The following is a 27,679-nucleotide window of genomic DNA, read 5'->3' as shown; positions in this document are numbered from 1 at the left end:
CGGCCTACAGGTGGTAACACACCTGGGGTCGGCCTACAGGTGGTAACACACCTGGGGTCAGCCCACAGGTGGTAACTCACCTGGGGTCGGCCTACAGGTGGTAACACACCTGGAGTCAGTCTACAGGTGGTAACACACCTGGGGTCGGCCTACAGGTGGTAACACACCTGGGGTCAGCCCACAGGTGGTAACTCACCTGGGGTCGGCCTACAGGTGGTAACACACCTGGGGTCAGTCTACAGGTGGTAACACACCTGGGGTCGGCCTACAGGTGGTAACACACCTGGGGTCAGCCCACAGGTGGTAACTCACCTGGGGTCGGCCTACAGGTGGTAACACACCTGGGGTCGGCCTGCAGGTGGTAACTCACCTGGAGTCAGCCTGCAGGTGGTAACTCACCTGGAGTCAGCCTACAGGTGGTAACACACCTGGAGCACGTTGTAATAAATCTTGTTCCTCCTTTAGGACTTCGCAGACACGGAGCTGCTCCTCTCTCGGGACAACGTGGACCAGGATGCATTGCAGGCTTATGCCCGTGAAGCTGCAGACTTCTCCACCAATCACCAGCTGCCGTTACTTGACTTTGCCATGAATCACTACGGCCAGCCAGATGTCGCCATGTTTGACTTCACCTGCATGTACGCATCAGAGAACGCCGCCATGGTCCGCCAACGCCACGGACACCAACTGCTGGTTACACTGGTGGGAGACAGTCTTCTGGAGGTGAGACGGGTGGAGACAGAGGGTGGTGGAGGTGAGACGGGTGGAGACAGAGGGTGGTGGAGGTGAAACAGGTGGAGACAGAGGGTGGTGGAGGTGAGACAGGTGGAGACAGAGAGGGTGATGGAGGTGAGACAGGTGGAGACAGAGAGGGTGATGGAGGTGAGACAGGTGGAGACAGAGAGGGTGATGGAGGTGAGACAGGTGGAGACAGAGAGGGTGATGGAGGTGAGACAGGTGGAGACAGAGGGTGGTGGAGGTGAAACAGGTGGAGACAGAGAGGGTGATGGAGGTGAGACAGGTGGAGACAGAGGGTGGTGGAGGTGAGACAGGTGGAGACAGAGAGGGTGATGGAGGTGAGACAGGTGGAGACAGAGAGGGTGATGGAGGTGAGACAGGTGGAGACAGAGGGTGGTGGAGGTGAAACAGGTGGAGACAGAGAGGGTGATGGAGGTGAGACAGGTGGAGACAGAGGGTGGTGGAGGTGAGACAGGTGGAGACAGAGAGGGTGGTGATGGTGAGACGGGTGGAGACAGAGAGGGTGGTGCAGGTGAAACAGGTGGATGACTTGTCCACATGTGTGTCCGCAGCCCTTCTGGCCGATGGGAACAGGTGTAGCTCGGGGGTTTCTGGCTGCTCTGGATTCTGCTTGGATGATACGAAGTTGGGCTCAAGGAGGAAGTCCTCTGGATGTGCTGGCTGAGAGGTGAGGACTCACCTGGACAGGACTCACCTGGACAGGACTCACCTGGACAGGACTCACCTGGACAGGACCCACCTGGACAGGACCCACCTGGACAGGACTCACCTGGACAGGACTGACCTGGACAGGACTGACCTGGACAGGACTCACCTGGACAGGACTCACCTGGACTCACATGGACAGGACTCACCTGGACAGGACTGACATCCTTTAACGTCCCGTCCTTCTGTCCTACAGGGAGAGTTTGTACCGCCACCTCGCTCAGACGACTCCAGAGAACATGCAGAAGAACATCAGCCTGTTCTCAGTCGATCCGGCAACAAGATACCTGAACATCAACCCTCTGTCTATCACACCTGCCCAGGTAAATGCTCCCTGAGAGGCAGGTTAACAGGGAACCTTTAACTGCTGCTGAACTCATTCTTTTCTTATTTCCAGGTGAGACACCTGGTGGACACGGGACAGGAGGTGGGGCCCAACACAGACCTCAGAGGCATGATGCGGCTGCCTTCCCCCGGACTCCTCAGACCAGGTGACCTCCATGTGCTGCAGGTGTATTTTCAGACAGATGTGGTTCACAGCGAGGCTGCAGTGTTGCTCCGTTCTTACAGTGATGCACCTTTCAGGTTCGGTTCAGAGAAGTCCAAGGGTTTGGTGACTGTAGCTTTCAGGAGATCAATCAGAGGCTGATGATGAGAACCGGGGTTCGTTTTGGTTCATTTTTGGCTCTGTTTTGGTTCCGTTCATCATTTAAAAGTAGTTTTGGGGCAATTTTCCAGCTTTTGAAACCAAAATATCTCACAAACCTTCATGGAAACCTTCAGGTCTTCTTGCTAGTGTGTGATCAGCCCATTAAAAGAATCTAATTACTGGTTTTACTCCCATTTATATGTCCAGAAGGAGCCTTTTTCTACCTCTGAGGAGGCTGTTGTTACCCATGGTTACAGCAACAGAATCCCCTTAGGTTCTGATTATAAAACATCAGCATTTCTGATGGCACCAAACCCCGGCATGTGATGTGATCGGTGAGGCTTTGTCAGAGGGCCCAGAAACCTGAATCAGGCACCGTTTCTAATGGAAGAGTTTCCAGAAAGTTTCCTTCCTTTTAACTCTGTGACGGTTGCAGCTGTATGAGTCACAGCTCTAACCCAATTGGTCTGTTTTCTCCCTCAGAGCCCTTCTCTCGGTCCAATCAGCTGCTGACCTGGTGCCAGGAGCAGACTCACGGTTACCATGGCGCCGCTGTCAATGACCTGACTACTTCCTGGAAGAGTGGCCTTGCCTTGTGTGCTCTTATCCACCGATACCGACCCGATCTGATGTAAACCATTTACTTTTCATTCATCTTATTATTAATCTCTTTATTTACCGTGACACATAAAAAACTGATGAATCGATCAATAATACTGTGCATCAGCAGCTCAACGGCGTCTCAAACGTTTCATTCAGAGACGTTAAAGTTCTGGCATTTAAGCCACAAACGCCTGAGACAACATGGCTGAAGTCCAGCTTTACGTTCACTTAATGCTTCAGTGTCGGTGTAAATTGTATCTCTCTGCTTTCTCTAACTTTCATGAAACTGAGCCGCATTTTGTTCGCTTTGTGTTGACTTCCTGTTTCCCTCAGAGACTTCGACTCTCTGGATGAGTCTTCGGTGGAGGAAAATATTCGACTCGCCTTCGATGCGGCGGAGCAGGAGTTTGGAATTTCTCCTCTGATGACGGTGGAAGAAATGTCCTCCGTTGGAGAACCCGACTCTCTGTCCATGGTGATGTACCTGAGTCAGTTCTACCAGCTGCTCAAAGAAACACCGCCCCCTGCTGGTGAGACTGCTGCCTGCACCCAGATCAGCTGATTTTTAACCGCAGTTTGGAAAGTGAAGAAAAACAACAATGAAACAAGACAAACTAAATTAAAGTTAGACTAAGAAGCCTTGTGTTTAAGTGTTGTTGAGGGGTATAAATGGCTGCCAAATGATAAAAAAACCTGTTGATTTAGGGAGTCTCTAGTAGAAAGTGATGGATGGATAAATGCAGTTTCTTAACTGACTGACCTGAGGGATGAACAGGTTGTTCATCATGTGGAAACAGATGTTTTCTATAGTGAGAAGTCTGGTGAAACCTTCTCTTCCCCACAAAGGAGCTGAAACGGTCCTTCAGTGGTTCCTCTCCTGGTTGTTGGACTGCTGTAGTTCTGTATTTGGGCATCAGTCGGTCTGCTGTGGTCCAAACTGAGCAGCTCCTCTTTAACTGGGATTAAAAAGCCTGATCACATGACTCTGCTCTGGTCTTCCCTTCGTTGGCTTTTACTGCTGTCCGCTGGGTTGTGTTTTTATTGTCTTTGTTCTTAGTTATTTGTTTCAGTCTTAGTTTCAGCTTTAGCTAGTTTTACTGGACTGTATTGTTAATCCAGCTCTTTGCTCAGAGTTGTGCCTTTAAATGTTCCCTGTAAATAAACCTGAGCTGGACCATGTTGTTGGTCAGTGAATCAGCTGATGTTGGCGTTTGTTTCAGGCTGCCTCAGTCACAGCGCTGACCTGAGATCAGCTCTCATCACTCCAGCCTCCCTCCTCAGCAGACTGGGAAGCAGTCCGTCCAGGAAGAGAAACCCAAAGGTAGCTGCAGCTCTTCAGATCTACAGCATCGTGTCGGAGCTCTAAGGTGGTGTTAATATTCTGTCTCTGCAGGAGAACCGCAAAGCTCTGGGGAAAAGGAGGAAGACGAGTGAGCCGGGCAGACAACCTCCGGAGGTTGGTATTAACACAATATCTGTCAGTCTCTGAGAGGATTTCCTCAAGAACAACAATATGTTTATGACCTGTTACAAAAATAGATTATTAAGCACAAAAATATTAATGATAATAAAAGAAAGTGTGAAAGACAGAAAAACATCACACTGATAATGAACTCTTAGTTAAGAATGATAACAACAAATAAGACTAAACAAAAAATATATATCTGACGAGGGCAAAGACTCGTGAGGAAAGAGACTCGTAAGTGAGGGCAAAGACTCGTAAGTGAGGACAAAGACTCGTAAGTGAGGACAAAGACTCGTAAGTGAGGACAAAGACTCGTAAGTGAGGACAGAGACTCGTAAGTGAGGGCAAAGACTCGTAAGTGAGGGCAAAGACTCGAAAGTGAGGGCAAAGACTCGTAAGTGAGGGCAGAGACTCGTAAGTGAGGGCAAAGACTCGTAAGTGAGGGCAAAGACTCGTAAGTGAGGGCAAAGACTCGTAAGTGAGGGCAAAGACTCGTAAGTGAGGAGAAAGACTCGTAAGTGAGGGCAAAGACTCGTAAGTGAGGGCAAAGACTCGTAAGTGAGGGCAAAGACTCGTAAGTGAGGGCAAAGACTCGTAAGTGAGGACAAAGACTCGTAAGTGAGGACAAAGACTCGTAAGTGAGGGCAGAGACTCGTAAGTGAGGGCAAAGACTCGTAAGTGAGGGCAAAGACTCGTAAGTGAGGACAAAGACTCGTAAGTGAGGACAAAGACTCGTAAGTGAGGACAAAGACTCATAAGTGAGGACAAAGACTCGTAAGTGAGGACAAAGACTCGTAAGCGAGGACAAAGACTCGTAAGCGAGGGCAAAGACTCGTAAGCGAGGGCAGAGACTCGTAAGCGAGGGCAAAGACTCGTAAGTGAGGGCAAAGACTCGTAAGTGAGGGCAAAGACTCGTAAGTGAGGGCAAAGACTCGTAAGTGAGGGCAAAGACTCGTAAGTGAGGGCAAAGACTCGTAAGTGAGGGCAAAGACTCGTAAGTGAGGGCAAAGACTCGTAAGTGAGGGCAAAGACTCGTAAGTGAGGGCAAAGACTCGTAAGTGAGGACAAAGACTCGTAAGTGAGGGCAAAGACTCGTAAGTGAGGGCAGAGACTCATAAGTGAGGGCAAAGACTCGTAAGTGAGGGCAGAGACTCGTAAGTGAGGGAAAAGACTCGTAAGTGAGGGCAAAGACTCGTAAGTGAGGACAAAGACTCGTAAGTGAGGGCAGAGACTCCTAAGTGAGGACAAAGACTCATAAATGAGGACAAAGACTCGTAAGTGAGGGCAAAGACTCGTGAGGAAAGAGACTCGTAAATGAGGACAAAGACTCGTAAGTGAGGACAAAGACTCGTAAATGAGGACAAAGACTCGTAAGTGAGGGCAAAGACTCGTGAGGACAAAGACTCGTAAGTGAGGGCAAAGACTCGTAAGTGAGGGCAAAGACTCGTAAGTGAGGACAAAGACTCGTAAGTGAGGACAAAGACTCGTAAGTGAGGGCAAAGACTCGTAAGTGAGGACAAAGACTCGTAAGTGAGGACAAAGACTCGTAAGTGAGGGCAAAGACTCGTAAGTGAGGACAAAGACTCGTAAGTGAGGACAAAGACTCGTAAGTGAGGACAAAGACTCGTAAGTGAGGGCAGAGACTCGTAAGTGAGGGCAAAGACTCGTAAGTGAGGACAAAGACTCGTAAGTGAGGACAAAGACTCGTAAGTGAGGGCAAAGACTCGAAAGTGAGGGCAAAGACTCGAAAGTGAGGGCAAAGACTCGTAAGTGAGGACAAAGACTCGTAAGTGAGGGCAAAGACTCGAAAGTGAGGGCAAAGACTCGAAAGTGAGGGCAAAGACTCGTAAGTGAGGACAAAGACTCGTAAGTGAGGACAAAGACTCGTAAGTGAGGGCAAAGACTCGTAAGTGAGGACAAAGACTCGTAAGTGAGGGCAAAGACTCCTAAGTGAGGGTAAAGACTCCTAAGTGAGGGCAAAGACTCGTAAGTGAGGACAAAGACTCGTAAGTGAGGACAAAGACTCGTAAGTGAGGACAAAGACTCGTAAGTGAGGACAAAGACTCGTAAGTGAGGACAAAGACTCGTAAGTGAGGACAAAGACTCCTAAGTGAGGGCAAAGACTCGAAAGTGAGGGCAAAGACTCGTAAGTGAGGACAAAGACTCGTAAAAGAGGACAAAGACTCGAAAGTGAGGGCAAAGACTCGTAAGTGAGGGCAAAGACTCGTAAGTGAGGACGGAGACTCGTAAGTGAGGACGGAGACTCGTAAGTGAGGACGGAGACTCGTAAGTGAGGACGGAGACTCGTAAGTGAGGACGGAGACTCGTAAGTGAGGACGAAGACTCGTAAGTGAGGGCAAAGACTCGTAAGTGAGGGCAAAGACTCGTAAGTGAGGACAAAGACTCGTAAGTGAGGACAAAGACTCGTAAGTGAGGACGGAGACTCGTAAGTGAGGACAAAGACTCGTAAGTGAGGACAAAGACTCGTAAGTGAGGACAAAGACTCGTAAGTGAGGACAAAGACTCGTAAGTGAGGACAAAGACTCCTAAGTGAGGGCAAAGACTCGAAAGTGAGGGCAAAGACTCGTAAGTGAGGGCAAAGACTCGTAAGTGAGGACAAAGACTCGTAAAAGAGGACAAAGACTCGTAAGTGAGGACAAAGACTCGTAAGTGAGGGCAAAGACTCGTAAGTGAGGACAAAGACTCGTAAGTGAGGACAAAGACTCGTAAGTGAGGACAAAGACTCGTAAGTGAGGACAAAGACTCCTAAGTGAGGACAAAGACTCGAAAGTGAGGACAAAGACTCCTAAGTGAGGACAAAGACTCGAAAGTGAGGACGGAGACTCGTAAGTGAGGACAAAGACTCGTAAGTGAGGACAAAGACTCGTAAGTGAGGGCAAAGACTCGTAAGTGAGGACAAAGACTCGTAAGTGAGGACAAAGACTCGTAAGTGAGGACAAAGACTCGAAAGTGAGGACGGAGACTCGTAAGTGAGGGCAAAGACTCGTAAGTGAGGACAAAGACTCGTAAGTGAGGGCAAAGACTCGTAAGTGAGGGCAAAGACTCCTAAGTGAGGGCAAAGACTCCTAAGTGAGGGCAAAGACTCCTAAGTGAGGGCAAAGACTCGAAAGTGAGGGCAAAGACTCGTAAGTGAGGACAAAGACTCGTAAGTGAGGACAAAGACTCGTAAGTGAGGACAAAGACTCCTAAGTGAGGGCAAAGACTCGAAAGTGAGGGCAAAGACTCGTAAGTGAGGACAAAGACTCGTAAAAGAGGACAAAGACTCGAAAGTGAGGGCAAAGACTCGTAAGTGAGGGCAAAGACTCGTAAGTGAGGACGGAGACTCGTAAGTGAGGACGGAGACTCGTAAGTGAGGACGGAGACTCGTAAGTGAGGACGAAGACTCGTAAGTGAGGGCAAAGACTCGTAAGTGAGGGCAAAGACTCGTAAGTGAGGACAGAGACTCGTAAGTGAGGACGGAGACTCGTAAGTGAGGACAAAGACTCGTAAGTGAGGACAAAGACTCGTAAGTGAGGACAAAGACTCGTAAGTGAGGACAAAGACTCGAAAGTGAGGGCAAAGACTCGTAAGTGAGGACAAAGACTCGTAAAAGAGGACAAAGACTCGAAAGTGAGGGCAAAGACTCGTAAGTGAGGGCAAAGACTCGTAAGTGAGGACAGAGACTCGTAAATGAGGACAAAGACTCGTAAGTGAGGACAAAGACTCCTAAGTGAGGTCAAAGACTCGAAAGTGAGGACGGAGACTCGTAAGTGAGGACAAAGACTCGTAAGTGAGGACAAAGACTCGTAAGTGAGGACAAAGACTCGTAAGTGAGGACAAAGACTCGTAAGTGAGGACAAAGACTCGTAAGTGAGGGCAAAGACTCGTAAGTGAGGGCAAAGACTCGAAAGTGAGGGCAAAGACTCGTAAGTGAGGACAAAGACTCCTAAGTGAGGGCAAAGACTCGAAAGTGAGGGCAAAGACTCGTAAGTGAGGACAAAGACTCGTAAAAGAGGACAAAGACTCGAAAGTGAGGGCAAAGACTCGTAAGTGAGGGCAAAGACTCGTAAGTGAGGGCAAAGACTCCTAAGTGAGGGCAAAGACTCGTAAGTGAGGACAAAGACTCGTAAGTGAGGGCAAAGACTCGAAAGTGAGGACGGAGACTCGTAAGTGAGGGCAAAGACTCGTAAGTGAGGACAAAGACTCGTAAGTGAGGACAAAGACTCGTAAGTGAGGGCAAAGACTCGTAAGTGAGGACAAAGACTCGTAAGTGAGGACAAAGACTCGTAAGTGAGGACAAAGACTCGTAAGTGAGGACAAAGACTCGTAAGTGAGGACAAAGACTCGTAAGTGAGGACAAAGACTCGTAAGTGAGGACAAAGACTCGTAAGTGAGGACAAAGACTCGTAAGTGAGGACAAAGACTCGTAAGTGAGGACAAAGACTCGTAAGTGAGGGCAAAGACTCGAAAGTGAGGGCAAAGACTCGTAAGTGAGGACAAAGACTCGTAAAAGAGGACAAAGACTCGAAAGTGAGGGCAAAGACTCGAAAGTGAGGGCAAAGACTCGTAAGTGAGGGCAAAGACTCGTAAGTGAGGACAGAGACTCGTAAATGAGGACAAAGACTCGTAAGTGAGGACAAAGACTCCTAAGTGAGGGCAAAGACTCGAAAGTGAGGGCAAAGACTCGTAAGTGAGGGCAAAGACTCGTAAGTGAGGGCAAAGACTCGTAAGTGAGGACAAAGACTCGTAAGTGAGGACAAAGACTCGTAAGTGAGGACAAAGACTCGTAAGTGAGGACAGAGACTCGTAAGTGAGGGCAAAGACTCGTAAGTGAGGGCAAAGACTCGTAAGTGAGGAAAAAGACTCGTAAGTGAGGGCATAGACTCGTAAGTGAGGACAAAGACTCGTAAGTGAGGGCAAAGACTCGTTGATAAAGACAAAGACTCACTGGTGAAGATGAATACTTACTTATGACCAAAAGACTTTCTAATTAAGACAAATCCTTTACTTACCTGTAAAATAACAATATCACTTGCTGACGAAGTAGCTAAAAACAGAAGACTGTGATCTTCATTCATTCTCATGTTTCATTTCCTTTTCAAGTCAAGTGACCCCACCGACGACTTGGATGATGCGTCTGTGGGCAGGGCGAACCGGTCCAGAGTCCGTATGATGGCCAATCAGCTGCAGGCAAAGTTAGCTGAGAGCTCAGCCACATGCAGGTCTTCTTCTCCCTCTGCTGCAGCTTTTCGTCAGCAGGTAGGAGCAGACTGATTTCTGATCAATCATATCAATGTCCTGTCAATCAAGGAAAAGTCACATGAGATTTTGATGACACAACTTACTGTAACTAAAATCAGATGTAAATGAAATCTTAAACCTGGCGTCACCCAGCAGGGGGAGCTGTTGTCGAGCCTCCCTTCACCATCAGAGAGTGCAGTCAGCCAGCCTTTGGCCTTTGCTCCGGCTCAGACGTCACCATGGAGGCCGGTGAAGACAGTAGAACTCAATAGAGATATAATCTCCCGCATTATTAGTCCAGTCTCCTGCATCTTTACTCGAGTCTCCTGCATCTTTAGTGGAGTCTCCTGCATCTTTAGTGCAGTCTCCTGCATCTTTAGCTGAATCTCCTGCATCTTTAGCTGAATCTCCTGCATCTTTAGCTGAATCTCCTGCATCTTTAGCTGAATCTCCTGCATCTTTAGTGGAGTCTCCTGCATCTTTAGCTGAATCTCCTGCATCTTTAGCTGAATCTCCTGCATCTTTAGCTGAATCTCCTGCATCTTTAGCTGAATCTCCTCCATCTTTAGTGGAGTCTCCTGCATCTTTAGTGCAGTCTCCTGCATCTTTAGTCGAGTCTCCTGCATCTTTAGCTGAATCTCCTGCATCTTTAGCTGAATCTCCTGCATCTTTAGCTGAATCTCCTGCATCTTTAGTGGAGTCTCCTGCATCTTTAGTGGAGTCTCCTGCATCTTTAGTTGAGTCTCCTCCATCTTTAGTGGAGTCTCCTGCATCTTTAGCTGAATCTCCTGCATCTTTAGTCGAGTCTCCTGCATCTTTAGTCGAGTCTCCTCCATCTTTAGTCGAGTCTCCTGCATCTTTAGTTGAGTCTCCTCCATCTTTAGTGGAGTCTCCTGCATCTTTAGCTGAATCTCCTGCATCTTTAGTCGAGTCTCCTGCATCTTTAGTTGAGTCTCCTCCATCTTTAGCTGAATCTCCTGCATCTTTAGTGCAGTCTCCTGCATCTTTAGTCGAGTCTCCTGCATCTTTAGCTGAATCTCCTGCATCTTTAGCTGAATCTCCTGCATCTTTAGTGGAGTCTCCTGCATCTTTAGTGGAGTCTCCTGCATCTTTAGTCGAGTCTCCTGCATCTTTAGCTGAATCTCCTGCATCTTTAGCTGAATCTCCTGCATCTTTAGTGGAGTCTCCTGCATCTTTAGTGGAGTCTCCTGCATCTTTAGCTGAATCTCCTGCATCTTTAGCTGAATCTCCTGCATCTTTAGTGGAGTCTCCTGCATCTTTAGTCGAGTCTCCTGCATCTTTAGCTGAATCTCCTGCATCTTTAGCTGAATCTCCTGCATCTTTAGTGGAGTCTCCTGCATCTTTAGTGGAGTCTCCTGCATCTTTAGCTGAATCTCCTGCATCTTTAGCTGAATCTCCTGCATCTTTAGCTGAATCTCCTGCATCTTTAGTGGAGTCTCCTGCATCTTTAGTCGAGTCTCCTGCATCTTTAGCTGAATCTCCTGCATCTTTAGCTGAATCTCCTGCATCTTTAGCTGAATCTCCTGCATCTTTAGCTGAGTCTCCTGCATCTTTAGTCGAGTCTCCTCCATCTTTACTCGAGTCTCCTGCATCTTTAGTGGAGTCTCCTGCATCTTTAGTGGAGTCTCCTGCATCTTTAGTGGAGTCTCCTGCATCTTTAGTGGAGTCTCCTCCATCTTTACTCGAGTCTCCTGCATCTTTAGTGGAGTCTCCTGCATCTTTAGTGGAGTCTCCTGCATCTTTAGTGGAGTCTCCTGCATCTTTAGTCGAGTCTCCTGCATCTTTAGCTGAATCTCCTGCATCTTTAGCTGAATCTCCTGCATCTTTAGTGGAGTCTCCTGCATCTTTAGTGGAGTCTCCTGCATCTTTAATTGAATCTCCTGCATCTTTTTTAACCTCCCAGAGCCCAGACTGAACTCAAGGTCTAACTGTCACCTGTCTTTGTCAAAGAAACGAACTCTTCAACAAGAGCAGATGAGTTTTCGGTTCAAGGAGAGGATCAAGTGTCAGGATGTGTCCGGCAGGGACGAGCAGGTACTGAATCCTTTCTGTAGGCCCATCGGACCCATCGGACCTTGGTCTGGGTCTAAGGTTCGGTCCCTCTGTGTCTTTAAGAAACCTAAGTGAGGACTCAGTGGTGGTTGTGTCCCCAGATGTCCTCCTCTGTCTGCCTGCAGCGTCTCAGTGTTTCATGTGACTGATGACAAACTGGAATGAATGGTTTCTGTTGAAGTGGCGGCTGGCCTGAGGTCGGCCTGCAGCGCTGTCAAAGGCACTTTGTATAGCTGGTAAAATTAAATGTTTCCACACAGAATTCACTCTGTACTTAACAACATAAACAGAAAAACGCCTGAAGAAGAAATCAGATTCCATTTTTTGGTCAAACAACAACCGTAGTTGTGCAATCTTCAAAGCTCATTGGCTGCTTTTGTTTCTGGATCTTCGTCACTGAAACACTGACTGTGCTGTTGTCTGAAAACACTCCATTTCCCATGAGCCTCAGCGGTGGGAAGTGGAGCCGTCTGTTAGTAGCTGTGCTTTGTCCTTACCCCCGTCTGTCTGTCCATGTGTCTGTCTGTGTCCAAGTGTCTCCGGATGTACACTGGGGGAGTGAGCTCATTGGCTGAGCAGATAACCAATCGCATTAAGGCACTGAGTCAGCAGGAAGGTGGCGTGGTAAGAGCTTCTTCTTCTAGGGCAGATGGAGGGTTGTTGTGAGATTCAGGATCAGCTGTTCAAACAGTTCATCTTCATCAGTCTGAGCTGAGAGCTGCATTCAGTTCTTCTGTTTATGTTTCCTCTGTTTGTTTCCTCACTTCCTTCAGTGCTTCCTTCACTGTTTCCTGCAGTTCTTCCTTCAGTGTCTCCTTCAGTGTTTCCTTCAGTGCTTCCTTCAGTGTTTCCTTCAGTGCTTCCTTCAGTGCTTCCTTCAGTTCTTCCTTCAGTGCTTCCTTCAGTGCTTCCTTCAGTGCTTCCTACATCTCTCCTCACTTCCTTCAGTGTTTCCTTCAGTGCTTCCTTCATCTCTCCTCACTTCCTTCAGTGTTTCCTTCAGTGCTTCCTTCATCTCTCCTCACTTCCTTCAGTGTTTCCTTCTTTGTTTCATTCAGTGCTTCCTTCAGTCTGTCATTCATCTCTCCTCACTCCCTTCAGTTCTTCCTTCAGTGCTTCCTTCAGTGCTTCCTTCAGTGCTTCCTTCAGTGCTTCCTTCAGTGTCTCCTTCAGTGCTTCCTTCAGTGCTTCCTTCAGTGTTTCCTTCAGTGCTTCCTTCATCTCTCCTCACTTCCTTCAGTGCTTCCTTCAGTGCTTCCTTCAGTGTCTCCTTCAGTGCTTCCTTCAGTGCTTCCTTCAGTGCTTCCTTCAGTGCTTCCTTCAGTGCTTCCTTCATCTCTCCTCACTTCCTTCAGTGTTTCCTTCAGTGCTTCCTTCATCTCTCCTCACTTCCTTCAGTGTTTCCTTCAGTGCTTCCTTCATCTCTCCTCACTTCCTTCAGTGTTTCCTTCTTTGTTTCATTCAGTGCTTCCTTCAGTCTGTCATTCATCTCTCCTCACTCCCTTCAGTTCTTCCTTCAGTGCTTCCTTCAGTGCTTCCTTCAGTGCTTCCTTCAGTGCTTCCTTCAGTGTCTCCTTCAGTGCTTCCTTCAGTGCTTCCTTCAGTGTTTCCTTCAGTGCTTCCTTCATCTCTCCTCACTTCCTTCAGTGCTTCCTTCAGTGCTTCCTTCAGTGTCTCCTTCAGTGCTTCCTTCAGTGCTTCCTTCAGTGTTTCCTTCAGTGCTTCCTTCGTCTCTCCTCACTTCCTTCAGTGCTTCCTTCAGTGTTTCCTTCAGTGCTTCCTTCAGTGTTTCCTTCAGTGCTTCCTTCGTCTCTCCTCACTTCCTTCAGTGCTTCCTTCAGTGCTTCCTTCAGTGCTTCCTTCAGTGTTTCCTTCAGTGCTTCCTTCGTCTCTCCTCACTTCCTTCAGTGCTTCCTTCAGTGCTTCCTTCATCTCTCCTCACTTCCTTCAGTGCTTCCTTCAGTTCTTCCTTCATCTCTCCTCACTTCCTTCAGTGCTTCCTTCAGTTCTTCCTTCATCTCTCCTCACTTCCTTCAGTGCTTCCTTCAGTTCTTCCTTCATCTCTCCTCACTTCCTTCAGTGCTTCCTTCAGTCTGTCATTCATCTCTCCTCACTTCCTTCAGTGCTTCCTTCAGTGCTTCCTTCAGTGTCTCCTTCAGTGCTTCCTTCAGTGCTTCCTTCAGTGCTTCCTTCATCTCTCCTCACTTCCTTCAGTGCTTCCTTCAGTGCTTCCTTCAGTGTTTTCTTCAGTGTTTCCTTCAGTTCTTCCTTCATCTCTCCTCACTTCCTTCAGTGCTTCCTTCAGTGCTTCCTTCAGTGCTTCCTTCAGTCTGTCATTCATCTCTTTTCACTCCCTTCAGTTCTTCCTTCATCTCTCCTCACTTCCTTCAATGCTTCCTTCAGTGCTTCCTTCATCTCTCCTCACTTCCTTCAGTGTTTCCTTCTTTGTTTCATTCAGTGCTTCCTTCAGTCTGTCATTCATCTCTTTTCACTCCCTTCAGTTCTTCCTTCATCTCTCCTCACTTCCTTCAGTGCTTCCTTCAGTGCTTCCTTCATCTCTCCTCACTTCCTTCAGTGTTTCCTTCTTTGTTTCATTCAGTGCTTCCTTCAGTCTGTCATTCATCTCCCCTCACTCCCTTCAGTGCTTCCTTCAGTGTTTCCTTCAGTTCTTCCTTCATCTCTCCTCACTTCCTTCAGTGTTTCCTTCAGTGCTTCCTTCAGTGCTTCCTTCAGTGCTTCCTTCAGTGTTTCCTTCAGTTCTTCCTTCATCTCTCCTCACTTCCTTCAGTGTTTCCTTCAGTGCTTCCTTCAGTGCTTCCTTCAGTGCTTCCTTCAGTGCTTCCTTCAGTGTCTCCTTCAGTGCTTCCTTCAGTGCTTCCTTCAGTGCTTCCTTCAGTGCTTCCTTCATCTCTCCTCACTTCCTTCAGTGCTTCCTTCAGTGCTTCCTTCAGTGTCTCCTTCAGTGCTTCCTTCAGTGCTTCCTTCAGTGCTTCCTTCAGTGTTTCCTTCAGTGCTTCCTTCGTCTCTCCTCACTTCCTTCAGTGCTTCCTTCAGTGTTTCCTTCAGTGCTTCCTTCAGTGTTTCCTTCAGTGCTTCCTTCGTCTCTCCTCACTTCCTTCAGTGCTTCCTTCAGTGCTTCCTTCAGTGTTTCCTTCAGTGCTTCCTTCGTCTCTCCTCACTTCCTTCAGTGCTTCCTTCAGTCTGTCATTCATCTCTTTTCACTCCCTTCAGTTCTTCCTTCATCTCTCCTCACTTCCTTCAGTGCTTCCTTCAGTTCTTCCTTCATCTCTCCTCACTTCCTTCAGTGCTTCCTTCAGTTCTTCCTTCATCTCTCCTCACTTCCTTCAGTGCTTCCTTCAGTTCTTCCTTCATCTCTCCTCACTTCCTTCAGTGCTTCCTTCAGTGCTTCCTTCAGTGCTTCCTTCAGTGTCTCCTTCAGTGCTTCCTTCAGTGCTTCCTTCAGTGCTTCCTTCATCTCTCCTCACTTCCTTCAGTGCTTCCTTCAGTGTTTCCTTCAGTGTTTTCTTCAGTGTTTCCTTCAGTTCTTCCTTCATCTCTCCTCACTTCCTTCAGTGCTTCCTTCAGTGCTTCCTTCAGTGCTTCCTTCAGTGTCTCCTTCAGTGCTTCCTTCAGTGCTTCCTTCAGTGCTTCCTTCAGTGCTTCCTTCATCTCTCCTCACTCCCTTCAGTGTTTTCTTCAGTGTCTCCTTCAGTGCTTCCTTCATCTCTCCTCACTTCCTTCAGTGCTTCCTTCAGTTCTTCCTTCATCTCTCCTCACTTCCTTCAGTGCTTCCTTCAGTGCTTCCTTCAGTGCTTCCTTCAGTGTCTCCTTCAGTGTTTTCTTCAGTGTCTCCTTCAGTGCTTCCTTCAGTGCTTCCTTCAGTGCTTCCTTCAGTGCTTCCTTCAGTTCTTCCTTCATCTCTCCTCACTCCCTTCAGTGCTTCCTTCAGTGCTTCCTTCAGTGCTTCCTTCAGTGCTTCCTTCAGTGTCTCCTTCAGTGCTTCCTTCAGTGCTTCCTTCAGTGCTTCCTTCATCTCTCCTCACTTCCTTCAGTGCTTCCTTCAGTGCTTCCTTCAGTGCTTCCTTCAGTGCTTCCTTCATCTCTCCTCACTTCCTCCATCTCTCCTCACTTCCTTCAGTGCTTCCTTCAGTGTCTCCTTCAGTGCTTCCTCCATCTCTCCTCACTCCCTTCAGTGCTTCCTTCAGTGCTTCCTCCATCTCTCCTCACTCCCTTCAGTGCTTCCTCCATCTCTCCTCACTTCCTTCAGTGCTTCCTTCAGTGCTTCCTTCAGTGCTTCCTTCAGTGCTTCCTTCAGTGCTTCCTTCAGTGCTTCCTTCATCTCTCCTCACTTCCTCCATCTCTCCTCACTTCCTTCAGTGCTTCCTTCAGTGTCTCCTTCAGTGCTTCCTTCAGTGCTTCCTCCATCTCTCCTCACTCCCTTCAGTGCTTCCTCCATCTCTCCTCACTTCCTTCAGTGCTTCCTTCAGTGCTTCCTTCAGTGCTTCCTCCATCTCTCCTCACTCCCTTCAGTGCTTCCTCCATCTCTCCTCACTTCCTTCAGTGCTTCCTTCAGTGCTTCCTTCAGTGCTTCCTTCAGTGCTTCCTTCAGTGCTTCCTTCATCTCTCCTCACTTCCTCCATCTCTCCTCACTCCCTTCAGTGCTTCCTTCAGTGCTTCCTCCATCTCTCCTCACTCCCTTCAGTGCTTCCTCCATCTCTCCTCACTTCCTTCAGTGTCTCCTTCAGTGCTTCCTTCAGTGCTTCCTTCAGTGCTTCCTCCAGTGTCTCCTTCAGTGCTTCCTTCAGTGTCTCCTTCAGTGCTTCCTTCAGTGCTTCCTTCAGTGTCTCCTTCAGTGCTTCCTTCAGTGCTTCCTCCATCTCTCCTCACTTCCTTCAGTGTCTCCTTCAGTGCTTCCTTCAGTGCTTCCTTCAGTGCTTCCTTCAGTGCTTCCTTCAATGCTTCCTTCAGTGCTTCCTCCATCTCTCCTCACTTCCTTCAGTGCTTCCTTCAGTGCTTCCTTCAGTGTTTCCTTCAGTGTTTCCTCCATCTCTCCTCACTTCCTTCAGTTCTTCCTTCAGTTCTTCCTTCAGTGCTTCCTTCAGTGCTTCCTTCAGTGCTTCCTTCAGTGCTTCCTTCAGTGCTTCCTTCATCTCTCCTCACTTCCTCCATCTCTCCTCACTTCCTTCAGTGCTTCCTTCAGTGCTTCCTTCAGTGTCTCCTTCAGTGCTTCCTCCATCTCTCCTCACTCCCTTCAGTGCTTCCTTCAGTGCTTCCTCCAGTGTCTCCTTCAGTGCTTCCTTCAGTGCTTCCTTCAATGCTTCCTCCAGTGTCTCCTTCAGTGCTTCCTTCAGTGTCTCCTTCAGTGCTTCCTTCAGTGTTTCCTTCAGTGCTTCCTTCAGTGTCTCCTTCAGTGCTTCCTTCAGTGCTTCCTCCATCTCTCCTCACTTCCTTCAGTGCTTCCTTCAGTTCTTCCTTCATCTCTCCTCACTTCCTTCAGTGCTTCCTTCAGTGTTTCCTTCAGTGTTTTCTTCAGTGTTTCCTTCAGTTCTTCCTTCATCTCTCCTCACTTCCTTCAGTGCTTCCTTCAGTGCTTCCTTCAGTGCTTCCTTCAGTGTCTCCTTCAGTGCTTCCTTCAGTGCTTCCTTCAGTGCTTCCTTCAGTGCTTCCTTCATCTCTCCTCACTCCCTTCAGTGTTTTCTTCAGTGTCTCCTTCAGTGCTTCCTTCAGTGCTTCCTTCAGTGCTTCCTTCAGTGCTTCCTTCATCTCTCCTCACTCCCTTCAGTGTTTTCTTCAGTGTCTCCTTCAGTGCTTCCTTCATCTCTCCTCACTTCCTTCAGTCCTTCCTTCAGTTCTTCCTTCATCTCTCCTCACTTCCTTCAGTGCTTCCTTCAGTGTTTTCTTCAGTGTCTCCTTCAGTGCTTCCTTCAGTGCTTCCTTCAGTGCTTCCTTCAGTGCTTCCTTCATCTCTCCTCACTCCCTTCAGTGTTTTCTTCAGTGTTTCCTTCAGTGCTTCCTTCATCTCTCCTCACTTCCTTCAGTCCTTCCTTCAGTTCTTCCTTCATCTCTCCTCACTTCCTTCTTTGTTTCATTCAGTGTTTTCTTCAGTGTTTCCTTCAGTTCTTCCTTCATCTCTCCTCACTTCCTTCAGTGCTTCCTTCATCTCTCCTCACTTCCTTCAGTGCTTCCTTCATCTCTCCTCACTCCCTTCAGTGTTTTCTTCAGTGTCTCCTTCAGTGCTTCCTTCAGTGTTTTCTTCAGTGCTTCCTTCAGTGCTTCCTTCAGTGTTTTCTTCAGTGTTTCCTTCAGTGCTTCCTCCATCTCTCCTCACTTCCTTCAGTGCTTCCTTCAGTTCTTCCTTCATCTCTCCTCACTTCCTTCAGTGTTTCCTTCTTTGTTTCATTCAGTGTTTTCTTCAGTGTTTCCTTCAGTGCTTCCTTCAGTGCTTCCTTCAGTGCTTCCTTCAGTGCTTCCTTCATCTCTCCTCACTTCCTTCAGTGCTTCCTTCAGTGCTTCCTTCAGTGTCTCCTTCAGTGCTTCCTTCAGTGCTTCCTTCAGTGCTTCCTTCAGTGCTTCCTTCATCTCTCCTCACTTCCTTCAGTGCTTCCTTCAGTGCTTCCTTCAGTGTCTCCTTCAGTGCTTCCTTCAGTGCTTCCTTCAGTGCTTCCTTCAGTGTTTCCTTCAGTGCTTCCTTCGTCTCTCCTCACTTCCTTCAGTGCTTCCTTCAGTGTTTCCTTCAGTGCTTCCTTCAGTGTTTCCTTCAGTGCTTCCTTCGTCTCTCCTCACTTCCTTCAGTGCTTCCTTCAGTGCTTCCTTCAGTGTTTCCTTCAGTGCTTCCTTCGTCTCTCCTCACTTCCTTCAGTGCTTCCTTCAGTCTGTCATTCATCTCTTTTCACTCCCTTCAGTTCTTCCTTCATCTCTCCTCACTTCCTTCAGTGCTTCCTTCAGTTCTTCCTTCATCTCTCCTCACTTCCTTCAGTGCTTCCTTCAGTTCTTCCTTCATCTCTCCTCACTTCCTTCAGTGCTTCCTTCAGTGCTTCCTTCAGTGCTTCCTTCAGTGTCTCCTTCAGTGCTTCCTTCAGTGCTTCCTTCAGTGCTTCCTTCATCTCTCCTCACTTCCTTCAGTGCTTCCTTCAGTGTTTCCTTCAGTGTTTTCTTCAGTGTTTCCTTCAGTTCTTCCTTCATCTCTCCTCACTTCCTTCAGTGCTTCCTTCAGTGCTTCCTTCAGTGCTTCCTTCAGTGTCTCCTTCAGTGCTTCCTTCAGTGCTTCCTTCAGTGCTTCCTTCAGTGCTTCCTTCATCTCTCCTCACTCCCTTCAGTGTTTTCTTCAGTGTCTCCTTCAGTGCTTCCTTCATCTCTCCTCACTTCCTTCAGTGCTTCCTTCAGTTCTTCCTTCATCTCTCCTCACTTCCTTCAGTGCTTCCTTCAGTGCTTCCTTCAGTGCTTCCTTCAGTGTCTCCTTCAGTGTTTTCTTCAGTGTCTCCTTCAGTGCTTCCTTCAGTGCTTCCTTCAGTGCTTCCTTCAGTGCTTCCTTCAGTTCTTCCTTCATCTCTCCTCACTCCCTTCAGTGCTTCCTTCAGTGCTTCCTTCAGTGCTTCCTTCAGTGCTTCCTTCAGTGTCTCCTTCAGTGCTTCCTTCAGTGCTTCCTTCAGTGCTTCCTTCATCTCTCCTCACTTCCTTCAGTGCTTCCTTCAGTGCTTCCTTCAGTGCTTCCTTCAGTGCTTCCTTCATCTCTCCTCACTTCCTCCATCTCTCCTCACTTCCTTCAGTGCTTCCTTCAGTGTCTCCTTCAGTGCTTCCTCCATCTCTCCTCACTCCCTTCAGTGCTTCCTTCAGTGCTTCCTCCATCTCTCCTCACTCCCTTCAGTGCTTCCTCCATCTCTCCTCACTTCCTTCAGTGCTTCCTTCAGTGCTTCCTTCAGTGCTTCCTTCAGTGCTTCCTTCAGTGCTTCCTTCAGTGCTTCCTTCATCTCTCCTCACTTCCTCCATCTCTCCTCACTTCCTTCAGTGCTTCCTTCAGTGTCTCCTTCAGTGCTTCCTTCAGTGCTTCCTCCATCTCTCCTCACTCCCTTCAGTGCTTCCTCCATCTCTCCTCACTCCCTTCAGTGCTTCCTCCATCTCTCCTCACTTCCTTCAGTGCTTCCTTCAGTGCTTCCTTCAGTGCTTCCTTCAGTGCTTCCTTCATCTCTCCTCACTTCCTCCATCTCTCCTCACTCCCTTCAGTGCTTCCTTCAGTGCTTCCTCCATCTCTCCTCACTCCCTTCAGTGCTTCCTCCATCTCTCCTCACTTCCTTCAGTGTCTCCTTCAGTGCTTCCTTCAGTGCTTCCTTCAGTGCTTCCTCCAGTGTCTCCTTCAGTGCTTCCTTCAGTGTCTCCTTCAGTGCTTCCTTCAGTGTCTCCTTCAGTGCTTCCTTCAGTGTCTCCTTCAGTGCTTCCTTCAGTGTTTCCTTCAGTGCTTCCTTCAGTGTCTCCTTCAGTGCTTCCTTCAGTGCTTCCTCCATCTCTCCTCACTTCCTTCAGTGTCTCCTTCAGTGCTTCCTTCAGTGCTTCCTTCAGTGCTTCCTTCAGTGCTTCCTTCAATGCTTCCTTCAGTGCTTCCTCCATCTCTCCTCACTTCCTTCAGTGCTTCCTTCAGTGCTTCCTTCAGTGTTTCCTTCAGTGTTTCCTCCATCTCTCCTCACTTCCTTCAGTTCTTCCTTCAGTTCTTCCTTCAGTGCTTCCTTCAGTGCTTCCTTCAGTGCTTCCTTCAGTGCTTCCTTCAGTGCTTCCTTCATCTCTCCTCACTTCCTCCATCTCTCCTCACTTCCTTCAGTGCTTCCTTCAGTGCTTCCTTCAGTGTCTCCTTCAGTGCTTCCTCCATCTCTCCTCACTCCCTTCAGTGCTTCCTTCAGTGCTTCCTCCAGTGTCTCCTTCAGTGCTTCCTTCAGTGCTTCCTTCAGTGCTTCCTCCAGTGTCTCCTTCAGTGCTTCCTTCAGTGTCTCCTTCAGTGCTTCCTTCAGTGTTTCCTTCAGTGCTTCCTTCAGTGTCTCCTTCAGTGCTTCCTTCAGTGCTTCCTCCATCTCTCCTCACTTCCTTCAGTGCTTCCTTCAGTTCTTCCTTCATCTCTCCTCACTTCCTTCAGTGCTTCCTTCAGTGTTTCCTTCAGTGTTTTCTTCAGTGTTTCCTTCAGTTCTTCCTTCATCTCTCCTCACTTCCTTCAGTGCTTCCTTCAGTGCTTCCTTCAGTGCTTCCTTCAGTGTCTCCTTCAGTGCTTCCTCCATCTCTCCTCACTCCCTTCAGTGCTTCCTTCAGTGCTTCCTCCAGTGTCTCCTTCAGTGCTTCCTTCAGTGCTTCCTTCAGTGCTTCCTCCAGTGTCTCCTTCAGTGTCTCCTTCAGTGTCTCCTTCAGTGCTTCCTCCATCTCTCCTCACTCCCTTCAGTGCTTCCTTCAGTGCTTCCTCCAGTGTCTCCTTCAGTGCTTCCTTCAGTGTCTCCTTCAGTGCTTCCTTCAGTGTTTCCTTCAGTGCTTCCTTCAGTGTCTCCTTCAGTGCTTCCTTCAGTGCTTCCTCCATCTCTCCTCACTTCCTTCAGTGCTTCCTTCAGTTCTTCCTTCATCTCTCCTCACTCCCTTCAGTGCTTCCTTCAGTGCTTCCTTCAGTGCTTCCTTCAGTGCTTCCTTCAGTGCTTCCTTCATCTCTCCTCACTTCCTTCAGTGCTTCCTTCAGTGCTTCCTTCAGTGCTTCCTTCAGTGCTTCCTTCATCTCTCCTCACTTCCTCCATCTCTCCTCACTTCCTTCAGTGCTTCCTTCAGTGTCTCCTTCAGTGCTTCCTCCATCTCTCCTCACTCCCTTCAGTGCTTCCTTCAGTGCTTCCTCCATCTCTCCTCACTCCCTTCAGTGCTTCCTCCATCTCTCCTCACTTCCTTCAGTGCTTCCTTCAGTGCTTCCTTCAGTGCTTCCTTCAGTGCTTCCTTCAGTGCTTCCTTCAGTGCTTCCTTCATCTCTCCTCACTTCCTCCATCTCTCCTCACTTCCTTCAGTGCTTCCTTCAGTGTCTCCTTCAGTGCTTCCTTCAGTGCTTCCTCCATCTCTCCTCACTCCCTTCAGTGCTTCCTCCATCTCTCCTCACTTCCTTCAGTGCTTCCTTCAGTGCTTCCTTCAGTGCTTCCTCCATCTCTCCTCACTCCCTTCAGTGCTTCCTCCATCTCTCCTCACTTCCTTCAGTGCTTCCTTCAGTGCTTCCTTCAGTGCTTCCTTCAGTGCTTCCTTCAGTGCTTCCTTCATCTCTCCTCACTTCCTCCATCTCTCCTCACTCCCTTCAGTGCTTCCTTCAGTGCTTCCTCCATCTCTCCTCACTCCCTTCAGTGCTTCCTCCATCTCTCCTCACTTCCTTCAGTGTCTCCTTCAGTGCTTCCTTCAGTGCTTCCTTCAGTGCTTCCTCCAGTGTCTCCTTCAGTGCTTCCTTCAGTGTCTCCTTCAGTGCTTCCTTCAGTGCTTCCTTCAGTGTCTCCTTCAGTGCTTCCTTCAGTGCTTCCTCCATCTCTCCTCACTTCCTTCAGTGTCTCCTTCAGTGCTTCCTTCAGTGCTTCCTTCAGTGCTTCCTTCAGTGCTTCCTTCAATGCTTCCTTCAGTGCTTCCTCCATCTCTCCTCACTTCCTTCAGTGCTTCCTTCAGTGCTTCCTTCAGTGTTTCCTTCAGTGTTTCCTCCATCTCTCCTCACTTCCTTCAGTTCTTCCTTCAGTTCTTCCTTCAGTGCTTCCTTCAGTGCTTCCTTCAGTGCTTCCTTCAGTGCTTCCTTCAGTGCTTCCTTCATCTCTCCTCACTTCCTCCATCTCTCCTCACTTCCTTCAGTGCTTCCTTCAGTGCTTCCTTCAGTGTCTCCTTCAGTGCTTCCTCCATCTCTCCTCACTCCCTTCAGTGCTTCCTTCAGTGCTTCCTCCAGTGTCTCCTTCAGTGCTTCCTTCAGTGCTTCCTTCAATGCTTCCTCCAGTGTCTCCTTCAGTGCTTCCTTCAGTGTCTCCTTCAGTGCTTCCTTCAGTGTTTCCTTCAGTGCTTCCTTCAGTGTCTCCTTCAGTGCTTCCTTCAGTGCTTCCTCCATCTCTCCTCACTTCCTTCAGTGCTTCCTTCAGTTCTTCCTTCATCTCTCCTCACTTCCTTCAGTGCTTCCTTCAGTGTTTCCTTCAGTGTTTTCTTCAGTGTTTCCTTCAGTTCTTCCTTCATCTCTCCTCACTTCCTTCAGTGCTTCCTTCAGTGCTTCCTTCAGTGCTTCCTTCAGTGTCTCCTTCAGTGCTTCCTTCAGTGCTTCCTTCAGTGCTTCCTTCAGTGCTTCCTTCATCTCTCCTCACTCCCTTCAGTGTTTTCTTCAGTGTCTCCTTCAGTGCTTCCTTCAGTGCTTCCTTCAGTGCTTCCTTCAGTGCTTCCTTCATCTCTCCTCACTCCCTTCAGTGTTTTCTTCAGTGTCTCCTTCAGTGCTTCCTTCATCTCTCCTCACTTCCTTCAGTCCTTCCTTCAGTTCTTCCTTCATCTCTCCTCACTTCCTTCTTTGTTTCATTCAGTGTTTTCTTCAGTGTTTCCTTCAGTTCTTCCTTCATCTCTCCTCACTTCCTTCAGTGCTTCCTTCATCTCTCCTCACTTCCTTCAGTGCTTCCTTCATCTCTCCTCACTCCCTTCAGTGTTTTCTTCAGTGTCTCCTTCAGTGCTTCCTTCAGTGTTTTCTTCAGTGCTTCCTTCAGTGCTTCCTTCAGTGTTTTCTTCAGTGTTTCCTTCAGTGCTTCCTTCATCTCTCCTCACTTCCTTCAGTGCTTCCTTCAGTTCTTCCTTCATCTCTCCTCACTTCCTTCAGTGTTTCCTTCTTTGTTTCATTCAGTGTTTTCTTCAGTGTTTCCTTCAGTGCTTCCTTCAGTGCTTCCTTCAGTGCTTCCTTCATCTCTCCTCACTTCCTTCAGTGCTTCCTTCAGTGCTTCCTTCAGTGTCTCCTTCAGTGCTTCCTTCAGTGCTTCCTTCAGTGCTTCCTTCAGTGCTTCCTTCATCTCTCCTCACTTCCTTCAGTGCTTCCTTCAGTGCTTCCTTCAGTGTCTCCTTCAGTGCTTCCTTCAGTGCTTCCTTCAGTGCTTCCTTCAGTGTTTCCTTCAGTGCTTCCTTCGTCTCTCCTCACTTCCTTCAGTGCTTCCTTCAGTGTTTCCTTCAGTGCTTCCTTCAGTGTTTCCTTCAGTGCTTCCTTCGTCTCTCCTCACTTCCTTCAGTGCTTCCTTCAGTGCTTCCTTCAGTGTTTCCTTCAGTGCTTCCTTCGTCTCTCCTCACTTCCTTCAGTGCTTCCTTCAGTCTGTCATTCATCTCTTTTCACTCCCTTCAGTTCTTCCTTCATCTCTCCTCACTTCCTTCAGTGCTTCCTTCAGTTCTTCCTTCATCTCTCCTCACTTCCTTCAGTGCTTCCTTCAGTTCTTCCTTCATCTCTCCTCACTTCCTTCAGTGCTTCCTTCAGTGCTTCCTTCAGTGCTTCCTTCAGTGTCTCCTTCAGTGCTTCCTTCAGTGCTTCCTTCAGTGCTTCCTTCATCTCTCCTCACTTCCTTCAGTGCTTCCTTCAGTGTTTCCTTCAGTGTTTTCTTCAGTGTTTCCTTCAGTTCTTCCTTCATCTCTCCTCACTTCCTTCAGTGCTTCCTTCAGTGCTTCCTTCAGTGCTTCCTTCAGTGTCTCCTTCAGTGCTTCCTTCAGTGCTTCCTTCAGTGCTTCCTTCAGTGCTTCCTTCATCTCTCCTCACTCCCTTCAGTGTTTTCTTCAGTGTCTCCTTCAGTGCTTCCTTCATCTCTCCTCACTTCCTTCAGTGCTTCCTTCAGTTCTTCCTTCATCTCTCCTCACTTCCTTCAGTGCTTCCTTCAGTGCTTCCTTCAGTGCTTCCTTCAGTGTCTCCTTCAGTGTTTTCTTCAGTGTCTCCTTCAGTGCTTCCTTCAGTGCTTCCTTCAGTGCTTCCTTCAGTGCTTCCTTCAGTTCTTCCTTCATCTCTCCTCACTCCCTTCAGTGCTTCCTTCAGTGCTTCCTTCAGTGCTTCCTTCAGTGCTTCCTTCAGTGTCTCCTTCAGTGCTTCCTTCAGTGCTTCCTTCAGTGCTTCCTTCATCTCTCCTCACTTCCTTCAGTGCTTCCTTCAGTGCTTCCTTCAGTGCTTCCTTCAGTGCTTCCTTCATCTCTCCTCACTTCCTCCATCTCTCCTCACTTCCTTCAGTGCTTCCTTCAGTGTCTCCTTCAGTGCTTCCTCCATCTCTCCTCACTCCCTTCAGTGCTTCCTTCAGTGCTTCCTCCATCTCTCCTCACTCCCTTCAGTGCTTCCTCCATCTCTCCTCACTTCCTTCAGTGCTTCCTTCAGTGCTTCCTTCAGTGCTTCCTTCAGTGCTTCCTTCAGTGCTTCCTTCAGTGCTTCCTTCATCTCTCCTCACTTCCTCCATCTCTCCTCACTTCCTTCAGTGCTTCCTTCAGTGTCTCCTTCAGTGCTTCCTTCAGTGCTTCCTCCATCTCTCCTCACTCCCTTCAGTGCTTCCTCCATCTCTCCTCACTTCCTTCAGTGCTTCCTTCAGTGCTTCCTTCAGTGCTTCCTTCAGTGCTTCCTTCATCTCTCCTCACTTCCTCCATCTCTCCTCACTCCCTTCAGTGCTTCCTTCAGTGCTTCCTCCATCTCTCCTCACTCCCTTCAGTGCTTCCTCCATCTCTCCTCACTTCCTTCAGTGTCTCCTTCAGTGCTTCCTTCAGTGCTTCCTTCAGTGCTTCCTCCAGTGTCTCCTTCAGTGCTTCCTTCAGTGTCTCCTTCAGTGCTTCCTTCAGTGTCTCCTTCAGTGCTTCCTTCAGTGTCTCCTTCAGTGCTTCCTTCAGTGTTTCCTTCAGTGCTTCCTTCAGTGTCTCCTTCAGTGCTTCCTTCAGTGCTTCCTCCATCTCTCCTCACTTCCTTCAGTGCTTCCTCCATCTCTCCTCACTTCCTCCAGTGTCTCCTTCAGTGCTTCCTTCAGTGCTTCCTTCAGTGCTTCCTTCAGTGCTTCCTTCAATGCTTCCTTCAGTGCTTCCTCCATCTCTCCTCACTTCCTTCAGTGCTTCCTTCAGTGCTTCCTTCAGTGTTTCCTTCAGTGTTTCCTCCATCTCTCCTCACTTCCTTCAGTTCTTCCTTCAGTTCTTCCTTCAGTGCTTCCTTCAGTGCTTCCTTCAGTGCTTCCTTCAGTGCTTCCTTCAGTGCTTCCTTCATCTCTCCTCACTTCCTCCATCTCTCCTCACTTCCTCCAGTGTCTCCTTCAGTGCTTCCTTCAGTGCTTCCTTCAGTGCTTCCTTCAGTGCTTCCTTCAGTGCTTCCTTCAGTGCTTCCTCCATCTCTCCTCACTCCCTTCAGTGCTTCCTTCAGTGCTTCCTCCAGTGTCTCCTTCAGTGCTTCCTTCAGTGCTTCCTTCAGTGCTTCCTCCAGTGTCTCCTTCAGTGCTTCCTTCAGTGTCTCCTTCAGTGCTTCCTTCAGTGTTTCCTTCAGTGCTTCCTTCAGTGTCTCCTTCAGTGCTTCCTTCAGTGCTTCCTCCATCTCTCCTCACTTCCTTCAGTGCTTCCTTCAGTTCTTCCTTCATCTCTCCTCACTTCCTTCAGTGCTTCCTTCAGTGTTTCCTTCAGTGTTTTCTTCAGTGTTTCCTTCAGTTCTTCCTTCATCTCTCCTCACTTCCTTCAGTGCTTCCTTCAGTGCTTCCTTCAGTGCTTCCTTCAGTGTCTCCTTCAGTGCTTCCTCCATCTCTCCTCACTCCCTTCAGTGCTTCCTTCAGTGCTTCCTCCAGTGTCTCCTTCAGTGCTTCCTTCAGTGCTTCCTTCAGTGCTTCCTCCAGTGTCTCCTTCAGTGCTTCCTTCAGTGTCTCCTTCAGTGCTTCCTTCAGTGTTTCCTTCAGTGCTTCCTTCAGTGTCTCCTTCAGTGCTTCCTTCAGTGCTTCCTCCATCTCTCCTCACTTCCTTCAGTGCTTCCTTCAGTTCTTCCTTCATCTCTCCTCACTTCCTTCAGTGCTTCCTTCAGTGTTTCCTTCAGTGTTTTCTTCAGTGTTTCCTTCAGTTCTTCCTTCATCTCTCCTCACTTCCTTCAGTGCTTCCTTCAGTGCTTCCTTCAGTGCTTCCTTCAGTGTCTCCTTCAGTGCTTCCTTCAGTGCTTCCTTCAGTGCTTCCTTCAGTGCTTCCTTCATCTCTCCTCACTCCCTTCAGTGTTTTCTTCAGTGTCTCCTTCAGTGCTTCCTTCATCTCTCCTCACTTCCTTCAGTCCTTCCTTCAGTTCTTCCTTCATCTCTCCTCACTTCCTTCAGTGCTTCCTTCAGTGTTTTCTTCAGTGTTTCCTTCAGTTCTTCCTTCATCTCTCCTCACTTCCTTCAGTGCTTCCTTCAGTGTTTTCTTCAGTGTTTCCTTCAGTGCTTCCTTCATCTCTCCTCACTTCCTTCAGTGCTTCCTTCAGTTCTTCCTTCATCTCTCCTCACTTCCTTCTTTGTTTCATTCAGTGTTTTCTTCAGTGTTTCCTTCAGTTCTTCCTTCATCTCTCCTCACTTCCTTCAGTGCTTCCTTCAGTGTTTTCTTCAGTGTTTCCTTCAGTGCTTCCTTCATCTCTCCTCACTTCCTTCAGTGTTTCCTTCAGTTCTTCCTTCATCTCTCCTCACTTCCTTCAGTGCTTCCTTCATCTCTCCTCACTTCCTTCAGTGCTTCCTTCATCTCTCCTCACTCCCTTCAGTGTTTTCTTCAGTGTCTCCTTCAGTGCTTCCTTCAGTGTTTTCTTCAGTGCTTCCTTCAGTGTTTCCTTCAGTGTTTTCTTCAGTGTTTCCTTCAGTGCTTCCTTCATCTCTCCTCACTTCCTTCAGTGCTTCCTTCAGTTCTTCCTTCATCTCTCCTCACTTCCTTCAGTGTTTCCTTCTTTGTTTCATTCAGTGTTTTCTTCAGTGTTTCCTTCAGTTCTTCCTTCATCTCTCCTCACTTCCTTCAGTGCTTCCTTCAGTTCTTCCTTCATCTCTCCTCACTCCCTTCAGTGTTTTCTTCAGTGTCTCCTTCAGTGCTTCCTTCAGTGTTTTCTTCAGTGCTTCCTTCAGTGTTTCCTTCTTTGTTTCATTCAGTGTTTTCTTCAGTGTTTCCTTCAGTTCTTCCTTCATCTCTCCTCACTTCCTTCAGTGCTTCCTTCAGTTCTTCCTTCATCTCTCCTCACTTCCTTCAGTGCTTCCTTCATCTCTCCTCACTTC

The 27,679-nt window shown here is 48.3% G+C and overlaps 1 protein-coding gene across 8 annotated transcripts in view; it reads left to right on the top strand.

Moving 5' to 3' along the window:
* Nucleotides 1-27,679, top strand: part of mical3b (microtubule associated monooxygenase, calponin and LIM domain containing 3b) — a 58,504-nt gene that overhangs the window by 9,147 nt on the left and 21,678 nt on the right. For all 8 annotated transcript variants that reach the window (XM_072377602.1, XM_072377606.1, XM_072377604.1 and 5 more), the window contains 10 exons: nt 466-723; nt 1,311-1,426; nt 1,661-1,787; nt 1,862-1,955; nt 2,597-2,744; nt 3,050-3,246; nt 3,937-4,037; nt 4,110-4,172; nt 9,285-9,440; nt 12,030-12,119. In XM_072377602.1, coding sequence (XP_072233703.1) covers nt 466-723; nt 1,311-1,426; nt 1,661-1,787; nt 1,862-1,955; nt 2,597-2,744; nt 3,050-3,246; nt 3,937-4,037; nt 4,110-4,172; nt 9,285-9,440; nt 12,030-12,119 — 1,350 coding nt within the window. The remainder of the gene's footprint in view (nt 1-465; nt 724-1,310; nt 1,427-1,660; nt 1,788-1,861; nt 1,956-2,596; nt 2,745-3,049; nt 3,247-3,936; nt 4,038-4,109; nt 4,173-9,284; nt 9,441-12,029; nt 12,120-27,679) is intronic.

This window comes from Leuresthes tenuis, unplaced genomic scaffold (genome assembly GCF_036924035.1).
Source record: "Leuresthes tenuis unplaced genomic scaffold, fLeuTen1.0.hap1 SCAF_23, whole genome shotgun sequence".
Lineage (NCBI taxonomy): Eukaryota > Metazoa > Chordata > Actinopteri > Atheriniformes > Atherinopsidae > Leuresthes > Leuresthes tenuis.
Note: the sequence above shows the minus strand (reverse complement) of the source record. Positions and strands in the feature narration are given on the sequence as shown.